Below are 22,155 nucleotides of genomic sequence, written 5' to 3'. Positions count from 1 at the left end.
TCCTCAGTCAGTTCTTTTAAAACTCTTGGATGCTAGTTATCCAGACCTGTTTATTTAAAAGCGTCTAACTTTAGTAACTGCTGTTTTCCATTCTGCTGAGATACCAGTGGAATGAAAAGCATGTTATCGTAGGATATGACATCCTCTGCTTTTTTCCTCTAATACAGAACAGAAATATTTCTTGAACACTTCTGCCTTTTCTGCATATTTGTTACTGATAATTCTACCATTTCCATCTAGTAATGGACCAATACTGTCGTCAGGATTCTTTTTGTACCTAATATACTTAAACTCCTTCTTATTGTCCTTAACTCTGCTGGCTGAGCCACCCAGGCTCTCCTCCTCCCTTGCCCCAATCCCTCACTGGAAGGTGGCAACAGGGGTCCCAACTGTCAGTCTCCCCGCATGCCCCGGGGGCTGACAGCCTGAGCTGTGAGCCCAGCAGGGGGCCCAGTTTCACAGCAGGGAACCTACCAGCAGTGAAATTGATGTTTTTGTCAGGTTCACGGCTGCTATTATTTCACATTTGGTCTTCAGCTCTGTCTGTCAGTCCCAGAGCCAGGGGGCTCCAGCTGGGAGCCCTTTGCGGCTGTCAGCGCCCCACACTCTGGCTCTCAATGCCCCACAATGCCCCCCTTCAATCAGTGCAAGTGCACCTGGTGAGGACACACTACCAGCAGAAAGAGGGTCGTGTGGACACCAACAGCCGATTTAATTACTGCTGTGGCTGTAGGTCGACCTAACTTAAGTTGACCTAAATTTGTAGTGTAGACAAGCCCTAAGTTACCATTAATTTTTTGTTCGGTGATCAGTTCCTCTTTATCTGTGAAGATGAGACCTAATATAGAATCCCCCCATGTTGGATGCAACACTTTGAGTTAGTTAGTAGCACACTCTGCCCCTAGAGAGTAGCAACTGTCAGCTGACCAGATTCATCCACCAGGGCAGGGAACAGCTCCCTTGCCTCCCTAGGGGACAGACACCTGCATCACCCGGCATTTACGGAACCATCACAGCTTAGGGACAGACCACAGCAAACCTCCCCACCACACCGAGCCCCCATTGTCTTGACATTCTTTGGCTAATTGACTGGGTAGAGATGATGTTCTGTGGTTACCAGCCTCCCTTTTAATGCCATGAAATGTGTAACCCTGCTGCCTAGATGAATGATCCCGGCCTGCGTTATCAGCTCAGATAATTTCCCCTCTTGCAATGGGGAAACATGCCTTCCGTTCAACTGCTCATGGATTTTTCCCCCCACCCTTCTGCAGGCAGCCCAACTGCAGGGTCTGTGGGCGACGGCGGAGGAAGCTCTCCAGTAATGTCACAGCAATAATCACGGGGGATTTTGTTTCTCTTTTGCTAACAGAAAAAGCTGCAGAGAAGTTGTTAACAGGCACAAAACATGGAAATCGGCAGGAGATGGAAATCTGAAAAGTGCTGTTGTCCTGTTTCCTCACTCTCTTTGGAGTGAAGCTATTTGTCACAGACCTCCTCCTCCTTGCTCGTTGTTGCCTGAGGTCCATTATTTATCTATTCACAGCCCAAGTAGTCAGCTCCTCTAGTATTTGCTGCTAATAAAACAAAACAAAAGCACCTTAAGCTCATTAGCTAATTCCCTTCAGCGACTTTCTCCTGAAACTCACATCTTGCCGCCACAGGGGGGAGGAGGAGGAGCGGGCAGAAACTCCAGGCTTGGACCGCCTGACAAAGGAAAGGCTTAAAAACTGCGTGCGTCATGACATGGATGAGTTCAAACTAAAGACCCAAATATGCCATTGATCCGCATGGCTTCAATGGAGCTGCACAGATTAGACTGCAGGGCTGGTGCTTAGGATGTCCCAGGTCAGACATGTTCTGGGTTCCCCCGAGAAGGTCTTTGGAGTTCACATTTCCTTCCCCTTCTCAAGGCAGACAGATCCTCAAGCGGTGTAAATTGGTGTCATGCCACTGAAGTCGGTGGAGCTATTCTATGGCTCTGTCTACACCTGGAGCTGGGGAGGGCGTGAATCCCAGCTTGTGTAGACATACCAGTGCTGGCTCTCATTGAGTTAGGGAGCTAAAAATAGTAACATAGCCACAGTCGCACGGGCAGTCGCAGCACAGGGGTCTGGGTGGATGTGCACTGTGGGGGGGTGAAGGCCCTTCTGCTGCTCACCACTGCCCATGCTACTGTGGCCACACCACTATTTTGAGTGTGCCCACCCAATGAGAATGTATCTCTATGGACTGGGAATCACAGCACCAGCTCCAAGTGTAGATGTAGCCTGTGTGCACCCAACACAGTGGGACCATGACCTGGTTGGCTCGTAGGCGCTACCGCAATATAAATGTTAAGCCCTACACCGGTTTGCACCAGCTGAGGTCCTGGCCTGGCCCGCAAGATCGTGCCATGGGGCATCAGGTCTGGAGACTCAAGAAAAGTTTGTCACCCAGCACAGATTCTCTCCGTGGCTTTATTCCTGAGCCTCGCTGTGCACAGGGCTCAGGAAAGGCTCACCTAGGCTCACAACGCAGCCATATGGATATGGTACAACCCACCTCTCCAGCTGCCTTCTCGAGTCCTTACCAAAAAATCACAGATTTCACACAACAACATCTTTGCAGGGCAGGGGGCAGGAAAGATAGAGAGACATCAGCATGATTTGCATTATGGGAGTGCCAAGAGATGCCAGCAGAGACCTGGTAGTCATTGAGCTGGGCACTGGCTGCTCTTAGGAACTTCCAGTCAAAATACACAAGACAGACAAAGGTTTGGAGAGGAAATAGAAGCACGGAGATGTGACGTAATTTGCCCAGCTGGGATCGAAACACAGGTGGCCTGACTCCTAGTCTGATGCCCTCTCACTGAAACACATCGCCTCTCAAGTCTTCTTGGATTCACGTCAATAAACTTGGAAGGGGCTCAGATACCAATGTGATGGGCACAATCCAAGCCCCTTAGAGTGAGCTCCTGAAGGTGGAGTTCTGCCCCCACAGAGGCCCTTCTTGCCAATTACCAAGCAGCTGGTTCTTTGTGGGTTCTCTCCGATTTTATTTATTTATTACTGGGGCCTCTGGTCTCTCGCTCTGCTTCATTATTCCCTTCCAGACACCAGTGAGAGATCTGAGCAGGGAGTTAACGCCGCATTCGCTGGAAATCACATAGACCCTCTTCACCCTGTCACATTTCTTATCTAATTTCATTTTGCAAGGTACCGCTAGCTCTTCTGCACCAGCAAGTCACCATCCATCATGAAAGCACAAAAGAAATTGAAAAGAGGGATCAGACTGACTAATTCTATAGAGGCTTTGCTCTTAGCGTGACTCATTCACAACATTAATAGCAATCAGCCGCAGCCTATCGCCACCCATACAATGCAGTGATACAAAGAGGCTTGCTGGTTTCCTTCAACAAATTACCAAGATTAAAGCCTGTTCCTGTGAAAGTATCCATTTCCACTGATGCTTGTGCTCAGCTTTGCCTCCTGCTGAAGACATGGAAAGGGTTAAATACATACAAAGCGCAGACAAATCTATATTTCCCCTCTTCTGGTCCCTTTGCCCCTAACCCACTTCAGGCCTGAGGTTCATTAGACAAACCCAGGGAGCATATTTTCAAAAGCAGCCTCTGATGTTGCACCAACAGTTTCTTTCAATCTACTTCTTTGTGCAAACACAAAAGCCAATTGCCTGGGGAACTGCAGTCCGACACACAAGTCCAACTTTTTCGCACGCGTAGAGACATAGGCGTGTGAAACGGTACGCACAATTAAAAGAGCCAGGTAGATGCCCCGTTGAAGGCGTGACACCATGAGCTCTGTGCCAGGGGAATAATCCACAAAAATACACCCTAATAGCAGGACTCTAGGAAAATGTGGGTAAAAGATATGGAAGATGTAAAAGTCTCCTGTGTGAATGATGTTTTCCATACATATCTCCATGGCTATGTCTATTACATACCAAAACTAGAGTAATAAAAACGTTAAGGTTGAAAAGTCAAGCACTCATAATTTAGAAAGCATCAGAATTAACATTGCCAGTGCTACTTTAATTTGCTCCGTCCCGTATGTATGCCTTCCGATAGCGTTTAGTTATACGACCCCATTCTATTCTTTCCATGGGACGGACCTGCTCTGGGATTCAATCAAGGCTGTGTAGTGAAAAAGGTGGTTGTCTGTGGGACCCTGGCCTCATTTGTTGCAGAAGTTGGAAGGTGAATGAGGAAGAGAACTGCAGGAAGAGAAAAGATGATTTAATGCCTAAGGCAGGTGAATGCTACCTTGGAGAACTGAATTCTATCCCTGCTTCTGCCACAGAATTCCTATATGATGCTAGGCAAGTTATTTAAACCAAACTTTTCACAAGTGGTCACTAATTGTGTGTTCCTCATTTTCCAGGTGTTTAACCTATTAATAGGAATTGAGCATCTAAATCTAGCAGGCAGTTTTGAAAATCCCAACCTACACGGATGCATTGAGAAATTCACTTTTCATTCTTTTACCGACCACTTTGCAAGTACTCTTCACCCCCATGTCAAACAAACATTAGCGAAACCAGGGTAAGGTATTTCCCTCTCTGGCTGCATGATCAGAGCTCCACACAATTCATGTACCTTTCTCCTAATAATTGTCAGACTCGGTAACTCTTAAGAGAATTGGGTTTGGGACCCTAAATCAAGCAAGGAAGCTACGTATTTAGCTTCTTCTTGCTTTCTGCTGCTTATTTGATACTTGCTGCTTGCCCTGCACTTAGACAAGAAAGTACCGTGTTCTGGGACTTGATACCATGGAGGTACCGAAGCCACTGCTTTTCACACCGTGCTACAAGAGTCGTATATCAAATTGGTGACATAATTAGGACAATCCTGGTAACTAGCCAGATCCACGTCGAGGACAGTCAGGCCGTTACTATGTGCAGAAAGAATTAGCTTCCCAACTACTGTTGGGTTTACTAGAGCGATGCTTCCTTGGAAGCAGAGACTGAAACAGCTCGGCTGGAACATACCGCCCGACATTTGTCAGTCGGTCTTCCCACACTGTGCGAGCGCACCGCTCCTTATGCTGCGTGGAATGCTCAAGCAGACACAATCAAGTTTCCCTCCATTGGCTACACTGTATACGATTATGCAAAATTGCTCTGCTGACATGTTACAGTGAACCCAACAATGTTTCCCTTTAGTACGTGCAACTTAAAGTGGGTGAAAGCTCCGATGGGAGTGCACAAGTGTGACTGTATGGCAGGCTACAGCTAGTTGTTAATTGCAAGCAACAGCAGCAGGTTCACGCAGCATGTTCCTTCTACAGAGTAGAGGGAGTTTACCACGTCTACCTCATTCAGGACCTGTTTCAGAGCTTACTGATGTCAACTGGAATCTTTCCACTGACTTCAGTTGTCTCTGGATCAGGCCCTAATCCAAAGGACCATTACACCAAGCCTCTGGGAATGACACTGCTGCATCACAGAAGGTGGTTAGCTGGTGGTAGAACTCGTCCCCAAAACATTGGGAATTGCCACACAGGACACGCTGCAGGTGTACAGGTGGATCTAGGGGTGCGGAGGGCCTATCCTCTGGTGCTAATGAGTTAACAAGCTCATCTGGTTCCGGTCCACTTGCTCAAGTGCATTTTGTTTGGTGTTTTTTGTTAACAGTTACTACTGGAAAGAAATGTCACTGGAGTTAACACACACCAATAAAAATATGCAAGTCAAATAACAGCAGCTATTAAATACTTGCGGCTCCTTCTAATGTAGCAACAGACATCACAACAATGCAACTTTCCTTGGTACTTGTCTGCAACCGGAGGAGTTTAAAACAAACCAAAAAAAAAAATCCAGGGGAAAGAAAATCTTCTGAAGAGCAGAAATCTATTTGTTTCCCTTGCCTTTATTAAGAGCAAATCAGCAGGCTTTCCTAAAAGTAAATGAGAAAGAGACACCACAGCACTTTTGCGGTAAGACACTGACTGAGTGCTTTCTGGAATGATAAAACAAGCCATTTTAGGCCACAATCTATTAGCCTCCAGTTTAGTTCAATAGGATATTGATCCTGGCTGCAGATACCAAAAATGTGATTTATTTTCTAATTAACAAGTTCTAATGTCTAATTTTGACAGACAAAACGTCTATCATTGCTGGTAGCCAGCAACATCATCAAAAATGTTCCAGGATTTGGGTTCTGGTGTGGGGGAGAAGAGGCTGAGAAAGGGGTATGGCAGTTTTGCAGAATATCTGTTGAGACAGGTGATCAGCTCATGTTAAAATTCACACAAAGGATGGGTTTGATAAAAGCACAGCAAAAACTAGCCCTCTCCCTATGGAAACAGCTAATGAGAGCAAATCAGCTTTTTGCTTTTCTGGGTTTAAGCTGAAAGCTGAAAATGAGATCAGGTTTTCCGGTGTTCATCATTTACCTTTACAAAGAATACAGGATTAACAGAGGCGCTCTGTGTGTGTAATTTTCTGTATCATATCATCTGTTTTCACAATCTCACAAACAGTTGTGCACTTTCCATACAAGAGAAATTAATCCATCTCACAAAGTATCAGTAGCATGGTAAGAAGAAAATAACTTGGCAATGATAAAGTTTGCCATATTAGCGTAGCACGAGTAATACTGTAGCACACATTCTATAAATATATGAAATGAGCCGCAGATTTACTACTGTAGGTCATTTTTATTATTTTCTGATGTGTCACACACACACACACACACACACACAGCACGGGCATTTTTAAATAAACTGATCTGCTATCACCTTTCACAGAAAAGAAAAACCCAAGCTGAATTCATGTCACCAACGAGCAAAATCTTCCCTGAAGAAATAATCAGGTTTGTTATTGGTAAACATTCTTCCTCAGTGCCCTTTCTTTAAAGTCCTCTTGCAGGGATGCCATAATGATCTCTCTCTCTAACAAAAGGGCTTCGCTTAAAGCTTCCCGTGTATATGGGTTATTGGGGGAAAAATGAGTGAGTAATAAAGATATCTGAGATAGCCAGTGATGCCCAAACAACCCTAAATTCTTGCCTTTTAGTCTAGAAAACGTGTGGCAAGAACGGTAAGCTAAGAATAACCTGTTAATCTAGGAAATTTAGACCAGAGTACAAGAGTCTTCATAGAAAAATTAATTTAATATCCTGTGTGATGTTGCAGATCTTTCAACACCACTTTTGTCCCATAGGTTCCTTCTTTTCATTACTAGTCTTGCAAACTCAGGCCCCAATTCAGCAAGGTATGGATGCTACATAACTAATTTAAACGCATGAGCAATCCAATTGATTTCAATGCTTGAAGTTAGGCACACACGTAAGTACGGTGCCAAAGAATCAGGGCCATAACTTGTAATATTTACAGGTGATGTGAATTTCTTCACTGGAGATGGCTGCTATACTTGATGTCACTCAGTTTATACTAAGTCTTCCCTGCACTGCTTGCCTGCTGGGAAGTCCACGTACAAGACAACTTCAGTACAACCCAGCTAGTGCCACCACTGGAAACCAGAAGCCTTGACATTAACAGGATTGTACTTCAAAGGATTATACATGTTTGCAGAGGACAACAGGATTCCTTATTACAGCTGTCTAATCAAACCGGTAATCCACAATTATACTCAGAGATCAAACAGCTCTGCAAGTACTTGTAATAGAAATTATAGCAATAATATGCCCGTGTCATGGCTACAGCATTACACGTTCATTTATTATCCCGTAGGCACGGCACGCACCAGGAGTATTCCTCTCGTTAAATCCTGAGCAACTCAGTCACAATCAGGAAGCATTTAACACCGTGTGTTTGATTGTGTGTTCAGGTCTTTAAAAAAAAAAAGTAAATCAAAAAACCTGCCTGTATAAACCGATATATGGCCCCTATTCAGAAAAGTATCTGGATTCAAGAAAGCCCCTGTACTCTTAACTTTAAGCATAAGCATAAGTACTTTTGGAGTCAGACTTAAGCATATGCTTAAATGCTTTGTGGAATAAGGGTGAATTTAAACACGTGCTTAAGGGCTTTCCAGAATCGAGGTCTGTTTCTCCTTTCTTTACAAGGGTACAATGAGAAATAGGATGTGAAACATCCTATCATCATCAATGACTCTAGCAACTGCATTAATTCAGGTTTCATCCTGGTCCCCTCTAACAAATTCCTAGAATATGAGCCAATTCTCCTTTCGGCTCCAGTGAAGATGCTCTTGTTTTACGTCAGCGTCAGGAGAATCAAAGCCTACACATCTATTTTCTTCTTAATGCATAAAAAATTCCCTTCAACATCTTGACAGTCACATCACAAGGTACATTGAATAACAAATAGAATTACAGTCAGAATGTATCTAATGAAAAAAAAATTTTATATTATATTTTATATATATGTGCATGCACTTTCCTAACAGCACTCCATTCCACATCACATGCCAGGATACGGACATCAGCGAATGTATATTCCCCATGAGAACATACTCACGGTGCCAGAGAGAGGTAGGTGAAACGAGTAGATATTAACATTAATGGGCTGATTCCGCAGTTTTCTATAGGCAAAACTCCCACTGAAATCAATCAGGTGTTTGCATGTATAAAGACTGCATGATCGGGTCCTCAGTTAGGTCTTCGAAACCTTAGCAGGTATTTTGGACTTTAAATGTACCGTTCATAAATCACTATGGATTCACAAGAACTCTTTAAACAAAGTTACTTGTCTAATCTCTCACTGGCTAAACACACAATGGCAAAGTACATAATTGTAAACTGTTATAACATACAGCATAGGAGCAGCATACCAAGCCCAACAGACGTTTTCCAGCTAGACACATGTATTACACATTTCAGGAAGCACAAACAGAATTTTTAACTGTACAGCTTTTGAGAACACTCAGCCTCTTCCTGATATTCCTTTTAAAGTCACGTTTTTGTAATGGGTCAGCTTCATCTCTGATGAAACTCCATTAAGTCTGATGGAGTTGCAGCTGTTTCAACAAAGACAAACTTTCACCCATCACCTTTGTCAGTGTTTCCTTTTGAAATTATTCCACCATTTCAGAGGAGGGTTTATTGTAACTAGAGTTTGAGTGCCTATTGGCAATTAGAACCTGGAAGAATGCATCTCTCAGAGCATCTGGGCAAGGTATGACAGTATGGATTCTAACAAGTCTTCAAAACCTCTTTTTAGTTCCGTTCAAACGATACTTCAAAACCAACTCATTCAGTACAACAGCTATTATTTAAAGACAGTAAGTTCAGCAATGCACAAATTTACTGCAGTACATATTTCAATTCTTCATGGATCCAAAGTTAAAAAAAAACACAAACATGAAACAAAGCAACCTTAATCCCTTAGCAAACTTAAACCAATAGTAACAGTCACCTACCCTGTGAGGACAACGACAAAATCCATCACGTTCCAGCCGTTTCGGAGATAAGAGCCTTTGTGAAAAGCAAACCCCAGAGCGATGATTTTTATACCAGCTTCAAAACAAAATATTCCAATAAAGTACGGCTCAGTATCATCCTGAAAGGAAGGGGGGGAAAAATTAGAGGTGTCAAAGAGAGAGACATTTCTGTGTTTGCCTCAACTTTTGTACAACTAAAAATAAATATGTTCAGTGTTCAAGTTTCTTGCTTAAGTGGAAACCCATATATATTTATGTTACCAGACCTAAGGGCATAGAAGTAAAAAAACTGTTACACAAATATTTTTTTACATTCAAAACTAAATTGTGATTCAACATGTTTGCGAGTCTCATTTTCTTTTGCCATGAATATCTGAGCATTCAAGCTTCAGAGGCCCCAGTAGTCATGAAAAGGGAATTTTAAGATCAAATATTCACCAAAAGCAAAATTTCAAATTTGAGGTTTAGTTGTACACTGCAAAGTTCTTCCCATGTTGGTGACTTACAAACACCATGCAGCCAGGGACCAGAAACAAAAGCACCTGACACATAGGCCATCAGACCAGCGTGGACTGCAAATATTGGGAACATGCTATTTTCAAATGATCTGCAAACTGAAAATTAGTTGTTGGGGAAATAAGTTGAATCTTGGAATGATTTGAGAACGTTTGACCTGATCGTGGACAATTCATTTTAATAAATGTAAGGCAAAATTCAACCAAGATTACTCTTTGTGAATGAACTGTTTAGCTTCATTTGATTTTTAAAAGCCTTCCCACTTCTTGTACAGTAATCCACCCCTCCCCCATCCTCCTCCAAAATCATTTCTTCCGTCAATTCTTCTTTCAGTAACTTTCTCCTCCATGGTGTCTCCACAGCTTCCCTTATCTGAATTGTTATCCCACATTTATTTTTGTTTAACTTAGTCACTTGATCACGATTCAGGCAAAGTTCCCATTCACTTCCCTTGGAGTTTTGCCCAATTAAGGATAATGGGACTGGGTTCTTTGGCCTCCCAACCCTGCAATGAGCTTTCTTGGTCTCATGTGGAGTTCACTGCACAATCAGAACTTTATACTGTCGGCTCATTGGGAGTAGGGGCCATGTTTTGTTCAGCACCATAGACATTTGTGGCACTATAATATTAGTTAATTTTTACTTTAAATCATCTAAGTATCAGAAAATTATCTTTGGTGCCAAAGAGGAATGGCTGGCATTAACATATAAGCTGGAGGTAACAAAGGCAAAGACATTAGATACAATTTTCTAAAGCACCTAAGGATATGTCTAAACTGCAGAGAAAATCCCCCACAGAAGCAAGTTTCAGAGCCTGAATCTACAGACTCGGGATCATAGTACGGCGCTAAAAACAGCTGTGTAGACCTTCCTGCTCAGGCTGTGAAGCCTGGCAAGGAGGCTGGTCTCAAAGGAAAGCTCCACCCGAAGTGAGAACATCTACACTGCTATTTCAGCCCAGTAGCATGAGTCCCCCGAGCCCAAATCTGTAGACCCGGGCTCTGAAACTTGCTGCTGTAAGGTGGTGGTTGTTTTTTCCAACATACACACCATAAGTGACTTAGCAGCCCATGTCCCATTTTCAAAAAGGGCCGATATTTGGAAGCCTAAGACCCATGGCCTCTGAGGGGCTCGCTTCATCCTTGGTGTATTGCCATTTAAATCAAAACAATTCCAGTGGGGAATTGTCCAGTATTTTTGGGCAGGAGCAGCAGCAGGTTTGACTCTCCCAGGTTAAGAGGTAAGGAAGTGAGTTTGACACCAAGAATTTGTTTTGCAAGCATAAAACCCTCTTATTCAGCTCTCAAACCCAGCACATGTGCACATGCTCAGATTTTCCATACGGGGTATACAATAAACGGCCAAATTCTCACCAGTGCAGGAAGCCACCCTCCACCCACAAACAGGCACACACACATGCTGCAAAAGCAAAAGCAGCATGAACATCCATCCATATTCACACCAAGGATTATTCACTGAGGAAATCTGCAAGTAATTAGAAAGAATGACTACATCTGAAAAAAAACTCAGCAATCCACAGTTTCCCACCCACTCTATAAAGGAACAATTATCATAGGGATGTGTGTGCAGTTCCTATTGTCAAGGGCAGAGAGGGGTCAAACATTTCAAAATTTCAAACTCCCGCTCCCCCCCCGAAAAAATCTCACGTTTGTAGTGATAAAGTTTCTTCATTTTTCAGCCAACTAACAAGGCACTTATCCCTCTGCTCCCAAACTCCTAGAGTAGAGTTTTGTAACACATCAAAGGGAACTAGAGGCTCAAACCCTATTAAAATTAACGGGAATTAAGCATCCAAATCCCCTAGATCAGCTTGAAGGCGTGATATTTGGGCTTTTTACTTGGCCTTCTTTCCCCCTTAACTGCTTTCATAGCTTGAGAAAAGGCAGACTGGATGGAGGGTGTATCCCCCACCCCTCTCTCCCCCAGAGTCTTTACCCTCTTCCATCCCTCATTATCCACCCCCCAAAAATCTATCCCTTCTCTAGGGCAGGAAGCCTGTAGCTGGCTTCCTGTCATTCACATGGTTTTTCCTTCTTTGATTTAAGTTGATGATTCCTAACTTTTTTCATACCAGGACCTCCGCTGAAGCTCCCAGACCCCTCTCCTAGTTAGCAACAAGGGAAAGATGAGGTGGCCACCACCTGACTTTGATTTATGATGGCTACTGCTTGCAGCTCACACGTCCAGATGGAGATCCTAGGATTTGGGGCGGGGGGGGGGGGCGGAGGAAAGAGACCCTTTCTTCTTGCTGCTTCTCTACAGCTGGAGCTGCATTTGTTTGGAGAAAAGAATCCAACACAGAGGACAGCTCACATAGGCTCCGATTCAGCAGCATGTCTAATAAACCAGACCCCAAAAAAGAGATGTTGGTTGAACCATGGAGAAGGGGGGTGCACAGCCATCTTGGAGCCAAGAAGGGGAAACCAAGGCACGGCTGCTGTCTCAAGTTTCCTTTCTCAGCTCCCCACTGAGCAACAAACCCCACATGATCAGAGACCATTCCTTTTTCAGGGTCTGGTTTCCTAGACCCACACAATAAGTAGAAGCATTGCTCCCCCCACAAAGTAGGGGCTCACAAAGAGTCAGTCCCCTCTAGGCTTAGCCCACCCTCAGTCACAGGACCCTCAACAACCCAATAGACAAACAGTTCCCTGCCTCCCCCACCCCCCTACCACCCCCTGAAGGCTTTCTAACCCATCAACCATTCACTGGCTACTCTGGAGAGCCCTACCCTCAGGCTCCTCTAGTACCTGGCTTCTCCCCCAGGCCATCTGCACAGCTCATGGAGACAGCCCTTCCCCTACTCTGAGACTCTCCTCTCTGTTTCAGGCAGCAGAAAGCCTTATATACGGGGTCCTGTAGGTCACATGCTTATTCTGAGCCATGTGGCTTGTGACCCCCGGCACCCAGTTTTAAAGGGACATCGCCCATAAGACACACTATGGTGCCTACATGCACCCAAGGCCCAGTACTCTACTAGAGGGCCTTATAGGGTAAGTCCCTCCCAAAGCTAGGGGGAAGGGGAAGGAAGTCCTTGGCAGCTCCAAGGGGGCTGGGGGAAAAGAGGGTCCGAGATGGGCTCATGTCTTTGCTGAAAAGAAAAAAACAAACACACACCGCTGGGGTAGGTGCTGCGAGAGGAGGTCTCTTCTGATGTGGGGGGCCTCTCTTCTTCAGACCCCCTTTCACCAATTGCCATGGTTTCAGCCCAGTGAGGCATGTCTCTTCCCTGTGGCTGACAACTCAGCAATGCTGCTGTCAGTCAGGGAGATGCTTCAGATCACCATCTGTCCCAGTGGTGCCCAAACTGTGGGGTATGCCTTGCTAGGGGGGCATGTAGGAATGTGCAGTGGATTCCAGTAGGGCTCGGGCCAGCCCCCACGGGGGGGCAGAGAGGGAGCACCACCCAGCCCCACTCTGCTCCAGCCCCACCCCAGCCATGGCCCTGGCTCCCAGCCGCGGCTCTGCTCCCAGCCTCAGGCCTCAGCCCCTGACTCCCAGCCCAGCTGTGGCTCTGCTCCCACCCCTGGCCCCAGCTCCCTGCCCCAACCACAGCCCGTCCACGGCTCTGCTTCTGGCCCCAGCCCTGCCCCAGCTTCAGCCCCCGGTCATGACCCATCTGCACTCTGCTACTGGCCCTGGCCCCAGACTCAGCCCCCAGCTATGGCCTGGCATGTGGCTCTGCTCCCAGCCCCACCCTCAGCCTCGGCCGCTCGCCATGCCTCCACTCCTGGCCCCAGACCCACCCCCGGCTGCGGACACAGCCTCAGCCCCTGCCTCCCAGCCCAGCCACGACTCCGGCCCCAGCCTCAGCCCCCCCTTACCTCTATCCGCATTCCCCATCCCCCACCGCTGCTCCGGGGGGTGTGGAGAGGGGTAAAGGGGGGGCATGACATGAAAAGTTTGGGGACCACTGATGTAGCCCCATTCAGCCTTTCCCTGGAGGGTGGGGGGAAATCCACAACCCTGGTGGGACATTGGGGTGGCATTTTATGTGCTCAGAGGGGACCCTTGACAACATTCCCTACCAGGGCAGAATTCTGGTGGAGAAGTTGGCCACAAGCTGTACCAGCAGGCTGCTTAGCGTGGACGCAGCCGGGCTGGGCCAGACACTCAGATTAATAAATAAGTTTCAGATCGGAAACACGCTCTGATTCTGGAAAGTTATTGCGATTCCCGGTTCATTTCCTAATGTTGTTCCTTGGGCTCTGGGTGACAAATCAAATAGGTTTGGGTGTGCTGGTAAATAGAGGCTTTGTACAAACAGAGGTTAATCTGAGCAGCTTGCGTATGACTGCACTGAATGCCTGTGGCTGGGATAAAGAATGAAATCCATTAGCCAAGTTAAAAAATCTGTCATGTTGAATAACAGAGCAGGCAGCTTTACCCCACCTTCACATCAAAAACATCCCAAAAACCCAAGCGTGTGAGTCGTCCAGAGCATCGCCAGGTAGAAACCTCCTGTGTCTTACAATCAAGCATGGACATTATGTACACTGAGGTCCATATGCCCCACGCCCTCTTTGAGCAAAGCAGGGAGCAAAGCAGCGTGTTATAGCCAGAGGAGGCTGGAGAGGCCACGTAAAGGGAAAGCGTGACCAGAAGGAATCAAACCATGGCATCACATAACTGCCACCAGCCACAAATTGCATGCAGCCGCCATGAAAGAGGAATAAAGGAAGATCCTTTATGTCTAGGCAAGTCTAGCCCAGAAAACTAGCCTTCGATATGCTGAAACATTGCAGACATTAAAGCCGACTTGGGGGGCATTAGCTCCTCCCACAGGCCATGTGGAAACCCAGCTGAAGGGTCACCTGGACGCAAGTGAAGGGAATCAGGCAGCCAGGGATAGCACAGCAGTAGAGCTGTTTAGCTGGACTGCCATGGCCGATGGGAGCGCCGAGCCCTATGAAAGCAGGGGAACAACTGGAGCTGGAGGGAAAACTTTACACCAACAAAATTTGAACAAAACTAAATGAAACTTTGTGGAAATGTTTGCAGTTCTTCCCTTCCCCCGCCCCCTTTCTGACACACTGTAGAAACTACACATGTATGGTCCAAGAGTCCATAAGGCTTGGGTTCAAATACTCGGGTAGGAGTATTTCCCTGGCCAGTCCTCTATCCCTTCTGCAGTGCTGCTTGATTCCCACTCCCAAGGTGTGAGCTGATCATTGTTTCAGCTAACAGCTCCCATTCCACCGTACTCATGGTCATGGTTTAATAAATGTGCAAGGGGGAAGATGTGGCTCTAAATCCTTACACCAAAAGGGCCAGTTCCTAGTCCCACCGAAGTCAATTGTAAAACTGCCATAGGTTTCAATGGGATCGGGATTTGGCCCCAGGTATCAAAAATGAGAGGGCAATTCTTCCCACTATGTGTTTTATTGTGCATCTAACATTAGTTTTTTAGCATTTTCAAAGAAACAGCTTATGCTCTGCAGGAGAAACAGGAAGCACCTTCAAGATGCATCACAACTAGAGCTGGCTGGGAAATTTTCACCCTAAAATGCCATTTCTTCCAAACTGAAACTGTTCACAAAACGGCTTCAGGGTCAAGGAAACACCTAGCTTGAAGTAGTTTTGGTAAAAAGATTCTCAGACTGGGAAGCTTCAGTTTTTTCAGTCAAAAGGACTTTTCATTTCAAAATGTTAGTACATTTTCACGAAAGAAAAAAAAGTAAAAGAAGGGGGAAAGGTTGAAATGAAAATGAAACACTTCAGAATTATTGAAATAAAATATTTTTATTGACCTGAACAGAAAAAACAAAAACAAAACAAAGAGATTTGCAGTCCGAGTTGGGACGGGGAAAATGTGTTGAAAATTGTTGTGGAAGAGGAATACCATTTCCTGCCCAGCCCCGGCTGTGACCCATGGCAGAAAAATTGGAAAACCAACAAAAACTATTTCTCATTAGCAATACTTATTTTTTGCAATACTCTTTGAGGATGAAAGAAATAATCTAACTTCAAAACATTATCAACATGATTCTACGGTAAGGCCTTTAGAATGAAAATTAATTGGCAACCTTAACTATGGCTATCAAAACACTCTAATTAAAACGGCCCCATGGCATGTCTATACTGCACACTACGGGTATGCCTACACAGGGATAAAAACCATGGGCTTGGAAACACCAAATCCACAGACGCAGGCTGAGTATGCAGTGTAGACATACCTACAAAGGCTGCCTGAGGATAGGTCTACATTGCGCTAAAAGACCTGCGGCTCAGAGACTCAGAGCCTGGGTCAGCTGACTTAGTCTTGCAGGGCTTGGGCTGCGGGGCTATAAAATTGCAGTGTAGATGTTCGGGTTCAAGCTGAAGACCCTCCCCTTGACAAAGCCTCAAAGGCCAAGCGCCAGCCCAAGCCCGAACCTCTACAATGCAATTTTATAGCCCCACAGCCCAAGCCCCATGAGCCTGTCAGCTACCTAAGCCAGCCACTGCCATGCTGCAGCTCTTTTATCACAGCGTACACTCACCCTTTGAGACATTGCTGTCCACTATCAGTGGGCCAAAAACCTACGGATCAACTCGTACTCCATCAGTCAGTAAGAGCTGGCAGTGCTGTAGAGACTGCGCACTTAACTCATAGGAACTGGGTGAATTTTATGCCACACACTGGTGAATTTCTGGTTCACTAACGAGTAACACTGACAGCAACTGACAGGCATCCCAGAAGGACACCACCCGCAATGAGGAACCTTGAGGAAAGGTGTTAAAATGATGCGGGGGGGGGGGAGAGACCAATAAAATGCTCCTCTCAGCTTCAGACATGGCATAGAACCCTATCTTCTCTCCCCCATCCCGCACCCCCAATCCCTTACCTCTAGAGAAATGTAGGGATATAAAAGAAGATTTGCTAATTGTGCCCCTTGTTGCTTGGAATAATCCATCACTTAAGAGTTACTGGGTGAGTGTAGGCTAGGAAATCATTTTGCCCCTTTGCTAGTTCATATTTTTAGGAACTCCAAGGGAAAATCCAGCATTTATCCAGTCCTTAATCTTTACACTGAAGCCAGATGGGTCCCAGCCAGTGCCTTCATCACAAAAGCATCCTTCCCCAATTCATAAATCCCAAGACTGAGAACAAAAAGAAAGGGAGTACTTGTGGCACCTTAGAGACTAACCAATTTATTTGAGCATGAGCTTTCGTGAGCTACAGCTCACTTCATCGGATGACAATACCCTATCGTAGAATGGTGAAAAGGTTGGACATGTATGCATGAGTTCCTCTTTTTTCCCTTCGCTCTTTTCAACTCAATAGCTGGGGGAAATCAATACAGATACAATTAAGGAAATTCATAGGTTTGTGGAGTGCCTAGCACGATGGGATCCTGGTCCGTGAATAGGGCTGCTAAGCACTCTGATAATACAAATAAATAACAGACACTAGCAGGTCAACTTGCACAAGAAAAGATGGGTCCAGTAAATGACCCTGGATACATTTCCAGTCCTATCACCTATGACTGTATTCCTTTTACTAAAGAATTATTCAGCTCATCAACACTGCTCAGGGCAATGCGCTATTCTAGAGATCAGGTACTGCAAAGCCTAGGAAACTGTAACAACCATAGATCAGAATCTCCTTAATTTCCTAGCTTTTGGCCTTAAGCCTAATATTACTTTAATTTGCATCATTTCATTTATACATGTAAAACACAGATGGATTCAGATTTAGTCCCACACCGAACAAGCACCAATATCCATTCATTCCAGCTTGGAAGTCACTCCAGTTTGCATAGAGTAAGAAAAAATGAAACCAAACATTGCCCATTTTGTCATCGGGTGATAAGAAATGAAAGGATCATTTTGAAGCTATTCTTATTTTCCATTTAAAATAAAGTAATTGACTCATTACCATAAAGCCTGCTGGTAAATTACTTTTCTTTGTAAGCTGGTTTCTTTTTGGCAAGATAGTAAATTTTTCTAAATCCAAAGAGTTTAGCATTGAGAGGTCCCTCACAACGTATCTTCGGTAGGACGATATCTGAAGAGTAAAGAAAACCCTCTGTATTCTATACAGAATACTGGGGGAAATGACCCAAGAGGGTCATTCATTTCTACATATAGTACTGAAGCCTTTGGAATTCTCTTCCCACCTTGGTCCGTAACAGCCTGAGTTTGTTGGTCTTCAGGGGTCCAACTTTTCTCCCTTGACTTTAAGATGGTCAGGGCTGACTAGTAGTGGTGTGCGACTCTGGTGGGGGTCATATAGAGAACGTCATTTATTTTTGTTATATTCATGGTGTGGCTGGGTTATTTGTTCTGGCCTGTTTATTTATACATGTACAGTAAAAGCTTTATCTGGCATGTTGGTGGAATGGGAGGTGCCGGTAAGTCAAAAATTCTGGTTAACTAAGAGGGAGGGAGTTTGAGTGTGGGAGGGGGCTCGGGGCAGCGGGATGGGTTTCGGGGTGCCGGATCCGGGTGGTGCTCACCTCAGGCAGCTCCCCACAAGCAGCGACATGTCCCTGCTGCTGCTAGGCGGAGGCATGGCCAGGCAGCTCTGTGTACTGCCTCCACCTGCAGGTGCCACCCCCGCTGCTCCCATTGGCTGCAGTTCCTCAGGGCAGGGCAGGGGCAGTGCACGGAGCCCTTGTGGCTGTTCCTCTGCCTAGGAGCAGCAGGACATGTCACTGCTTCCAGGGAGTCATGCGGAGCCTGCTGGCCCCGCACCAACTGGACTTTTAATGGATATCAGAAATGCCGGCTTCTAGAGCTTTCCAGTTGGTAAAGTGATGGATAACACAGCTTTTACTGTATCTTTAAAAGACTGCTAAGGGAATCCAGCACTGGGTGGGTAGGTTCTCCTATCACAGAATAGTAAAAACCTAAATAAATAAATGCAACTCACCAATCTCTCTGACATGGGTGTCTTGTCATCCTCTGGTAGATGCTGCTCCAAAGCCAAAACAATGCAATTGGCTATGATTGTAGCTAAAATCATGTATTCAAATGGAGTAGGGCCAATAGTTAAAGAAGAAACTAGCTGACACAAGGAGAATTTCAGCAAGAAGAATAATCCCATGTATTCTTATTACACGTTTATAGATGTTGATCATCCAAGTGGCATTGGTCTCTCCTGGAAACCCTTAACCAGGCTTTCTCTGAATCATACCTCAGTCCCTTCTAGGGGTGGCTTGGGAGGTTTTTAAGAAATCAATTCCCTTCTTTGGGAACCAGTGATTTAGATTTGGTCACACAAAATTCCTCTGTAAATTCTGGGTTTCTCGTCTTCTTCTCCTTTTTCCAAAAGCAAACAGGAAGTTTTGATTTTAAAAAAAGACTGACAATTTAAAGTGCCCCCCAACAGACAGTAAAACTGGATGTCCTCCACTGAAATACGGGTTAGTAATTCTCTGGAATTTAAATCTAAGCATGTTATGTAGATAAGTGACAGGTTAGGGAACTTAGATTTCAAGCCTTCTGTCTAGCCCTGAAATATGAATTACTGATGGATTGCCAGGCCAGATCAAAGTGTAGAGAAAGATACAGTGCCTGATAGGTGTAGATGGCTGCTGAAGGGAAACCAGCTTCACAGGATAGTAAAGCCAGCTGGGAATACTGTACCTCTGCCTTTCTCTCTCTTTCTTTTCTGACCTGCACATGAGCAAACCCTTGCCTGGCTCCAGCACTGAAGAGTAGCTCAGAGCGGTGAGTGACACTTCCAGCACCGCGGAGAGCTCCCCTGGGCAAGGACAGTGCCTGGTCTCCCCCTCGCAGTATCACCACAAGCCGGCCCTTCCATGGAGCAGGTTACTGGCTTCACCCCAGAGAGCATCCTCGGCAAGTACCATACATTTAACTGGCCTCTGGACTGAGCTGGAACTTCCCCAAGGAAAGTGGGGTTTGCGGACATTTTGTAGCTCTGCTTTTCCTGCTGACTCTGGGGTTTCTATAGTTTATACATTTCCTTTCCTTCGTGGTAAAGGAGAAGGAGGGGGAGGTGGCGAGACTGCCCCTAGACCGGCAGAAAAGCTGCCCCTGGGGCTTTGGCTGCTTGTTTATTCCAGGCTGGATTGCAGCCGCCATCCCTGTGTTTGCGATCGCCGTGGGGAAAGGATATTCACCAAACCAGTGCATCCCACTCCCACCAGCCACCCTCGGCGTTCAAGCTGGGGAGGTTTGAACGGGAGCTGGGCTCCTGGCAAGTGCAAGGGTTGCTAGGAGGCAGAGAGCAGGCCTTGTTGCTGCTAGCCAAGGATTAATAGGCGTGTGATTTCAGATGAAATGAAAACAACAGGCTCCCCTGAGATTCCCCAGTGCAATGCATTCCTGCTGGTGCACATTAGCCACTGCACACATGCACCCTGGCAACCTAAACCTCGAAGGAAGGGTCTGGCTCCCTTTGCCAAGGATTTCGCCTCCCACCGCATGCATCACAACAGAAGCAGAGTCCCCCTTCCCAGCGAAGTCTCTGCAGATCACTTGGTCAGGGAGCTGGTTCTGGGATGAAAAGCATCTGCCCCTTTCGCAATACAGCCACGGACCGCCTCTTCGTGTCCTGCCTCACTCTGCCACCGAGCATTTAAAAAACAAACCAAGCCAAAACCCAACCCTTGGCTCTCCTGATTCCGGGTGTTTCTGGTACCCTCTTCAAAGTGAGAGGGCTAACATCAGTGCCCATTGAAACAGCCTGGGCAAGGTGGGGTGCTAAAAACCAGGCTGCAACAATTGTGTATTGGCGAGATGTCAGTAAGGAGACCTTGATTATTGCTGTCCCTAGCACTAGCTTAAATGCCAAGGTGTCACCATTTTACCTCACATTGGCCCTCCTGCGGGGCGGGGGGGGGGGCTAAAATATTAAAATAAGAACCATAATTTACCCTCAGATGTCCTCCAGATCCCTTTGCACTGCTCTGAATAGCAGGAAATGTGACTGTATGTGCACGCATAACACACACACACACACACACAGAGAAAAATACACGTATTTCACACCCATATATTATATTCAACCCCCACCACCCCTTATATTATAAACAAGTTCTGTTCTAGATACACACACCTATATCATCCCCAGACACACACATCTAGATTGGGCACACACACAGCACAGTTATATTATCCCTAGATCACACACACACACACACACCCCTCTATGTTATACCCAGACACAAGCACTCACCGATCTATTTTATACACAGACACACCCACACACCCCAAGCTTTTTTACCCCCAGTCTCACCCAGCCCGGTTTGATCCCTTCCCCCCCCCCTTTTCCGCACACACCCCTCCCCAAAAGGATATGGCCATTCGGTTATTCTCTTGGCGTATTTTCGTATAACGTTATCCTCGCTGAAGATGAAGAGGGATCTGTTGACGGTGAAACAGTTCTGTTTGACGGGGATGGGGTTGTAGAGAGCCATAGTCCTGGCTCTCTGGGCCATCGACTGCTTGTACATCCTTTGGCCGGGTGGGGGGCCACCTTGCCGGCTGCTCCCTCTTCCAGCCCCGGCCGGACCTCCGCCTCCATAGCGGGTGGGCAGATCATCTCCGAACCGAGCCATTCTGGCAACGCACAGAGCCGGGCGCTACAATCCACACTGGCAGCCGAGGCAGGGGGAAGACGCATCCCAGCACCCAGGACTCTCCTTCCTGGGGCCTCGCTGCTGGGAGGGCAGGAAGGGGGGTGCGCCTCGGCTCCTCCGGCGGCAGCTGGGGAGAGGGAGCCGCAGAGGGATCGGTAGGAACCGGCCGGTCAGACCAGCCACGCTGCGCTCCCGACCCGGCGGAAGGGAGTGGAGAGGGCTGCGCTCAACTTCCCATCCAGGTGCCTTCCCTCCAGCCCAAACTCATGCTTCTCCCAATCCAGGCGGCTCCCCCGGGGGAGGGCGATGGCTCTCCGGGCTGGGGGGGCAGGGATCCGAGCTCTCTTCCTCCTTCCCCTTCCTCTCCTCCGGCCTCCTCTCTCCCCTTCCTCCCCGGGGCGCTGGGGCTTCCCTCTCCTCCGGCGGTGGCCAGGGCAGGCAGCCAGAGCGCGGCGCAGGAGAGACTCCCTGAGTCACCGGCCGCTCGAATGGAAACGTTCAGAGTACCCGGTTTGTGGAACCTCAGCCCCCTATAAGAGCCCGGCCCGGTGACTCCCCTCAGCCAATCAGCGGCGGCAGCTCCACCCAGGCCAATACAACCCCTGGAGGGAGAGAGAACCAAGATTTTCTTTCCCCCAGCTTCGTTGCCAAGCCCTGGCAGACTCCTGAATGCATAGCAAGGGGGTGGGGAGATCCATTCGCTCCCCCACCCCACAACAACCCC

General features: G+C 46.6%; 1 protein-coding gene across 14 annotated transcripts in view; it reads right to left on the bottom strand.

Annotated features, from left to right (window-relative positions):
* The window catches only part of CACNA1B (calcium voltage-gated channel subunit alpha1 B), a 466,872-nt gene extending 444,942 nt beyond the window's left edge, over positions 1–21,930 (bottom strand). For all 14 annotated transcript variants that reach the window (XM_043530418.1, XM_043530423.1, XM_043530432.1 and 11 more), the window contains exons 1-3: positions 21,151–21,930; positions 18,755–18,860; positions 9,340–9,479 (exon numbers count right to left, since the gene is read on the bottom strand). In XM_043530418.1, coding sequence (XP_043386353.1) covers positions 9,340–9,479; positions 18,755–18,860; positions 21,151–21,410 — 506 coding nt within the window. In that variant the 5' untranslated portion in view covers positions 21,411–21,930. The remainder of the gene's footprint in view (positions 1–9,339; positions 9,480–18,754; positions 18,861–21,150) is intronic.
* Positions 21,931–22,155: the final 225 nt, after the last annotated feature.

This window comes from Chelonia mydas, chromosome 16, assembly GCF_015237465.2.
Source record: "Chelonia mydas isolate rCheMyd1 chromosome 16, rCheMyd1.pri.v2, whole genome shotgun sequence".
Taxonomy (NCBI): domain Eukaryota; kingdom Metazoa; phylum Chordata; order Testudines; family Cheloniidae; genus Chelonia; species Chelonia mydas.
Note: the sequence above shows the minus strand (reverse complement) of the source record. Positions and strands in the feature narration are given on the sequence as shown.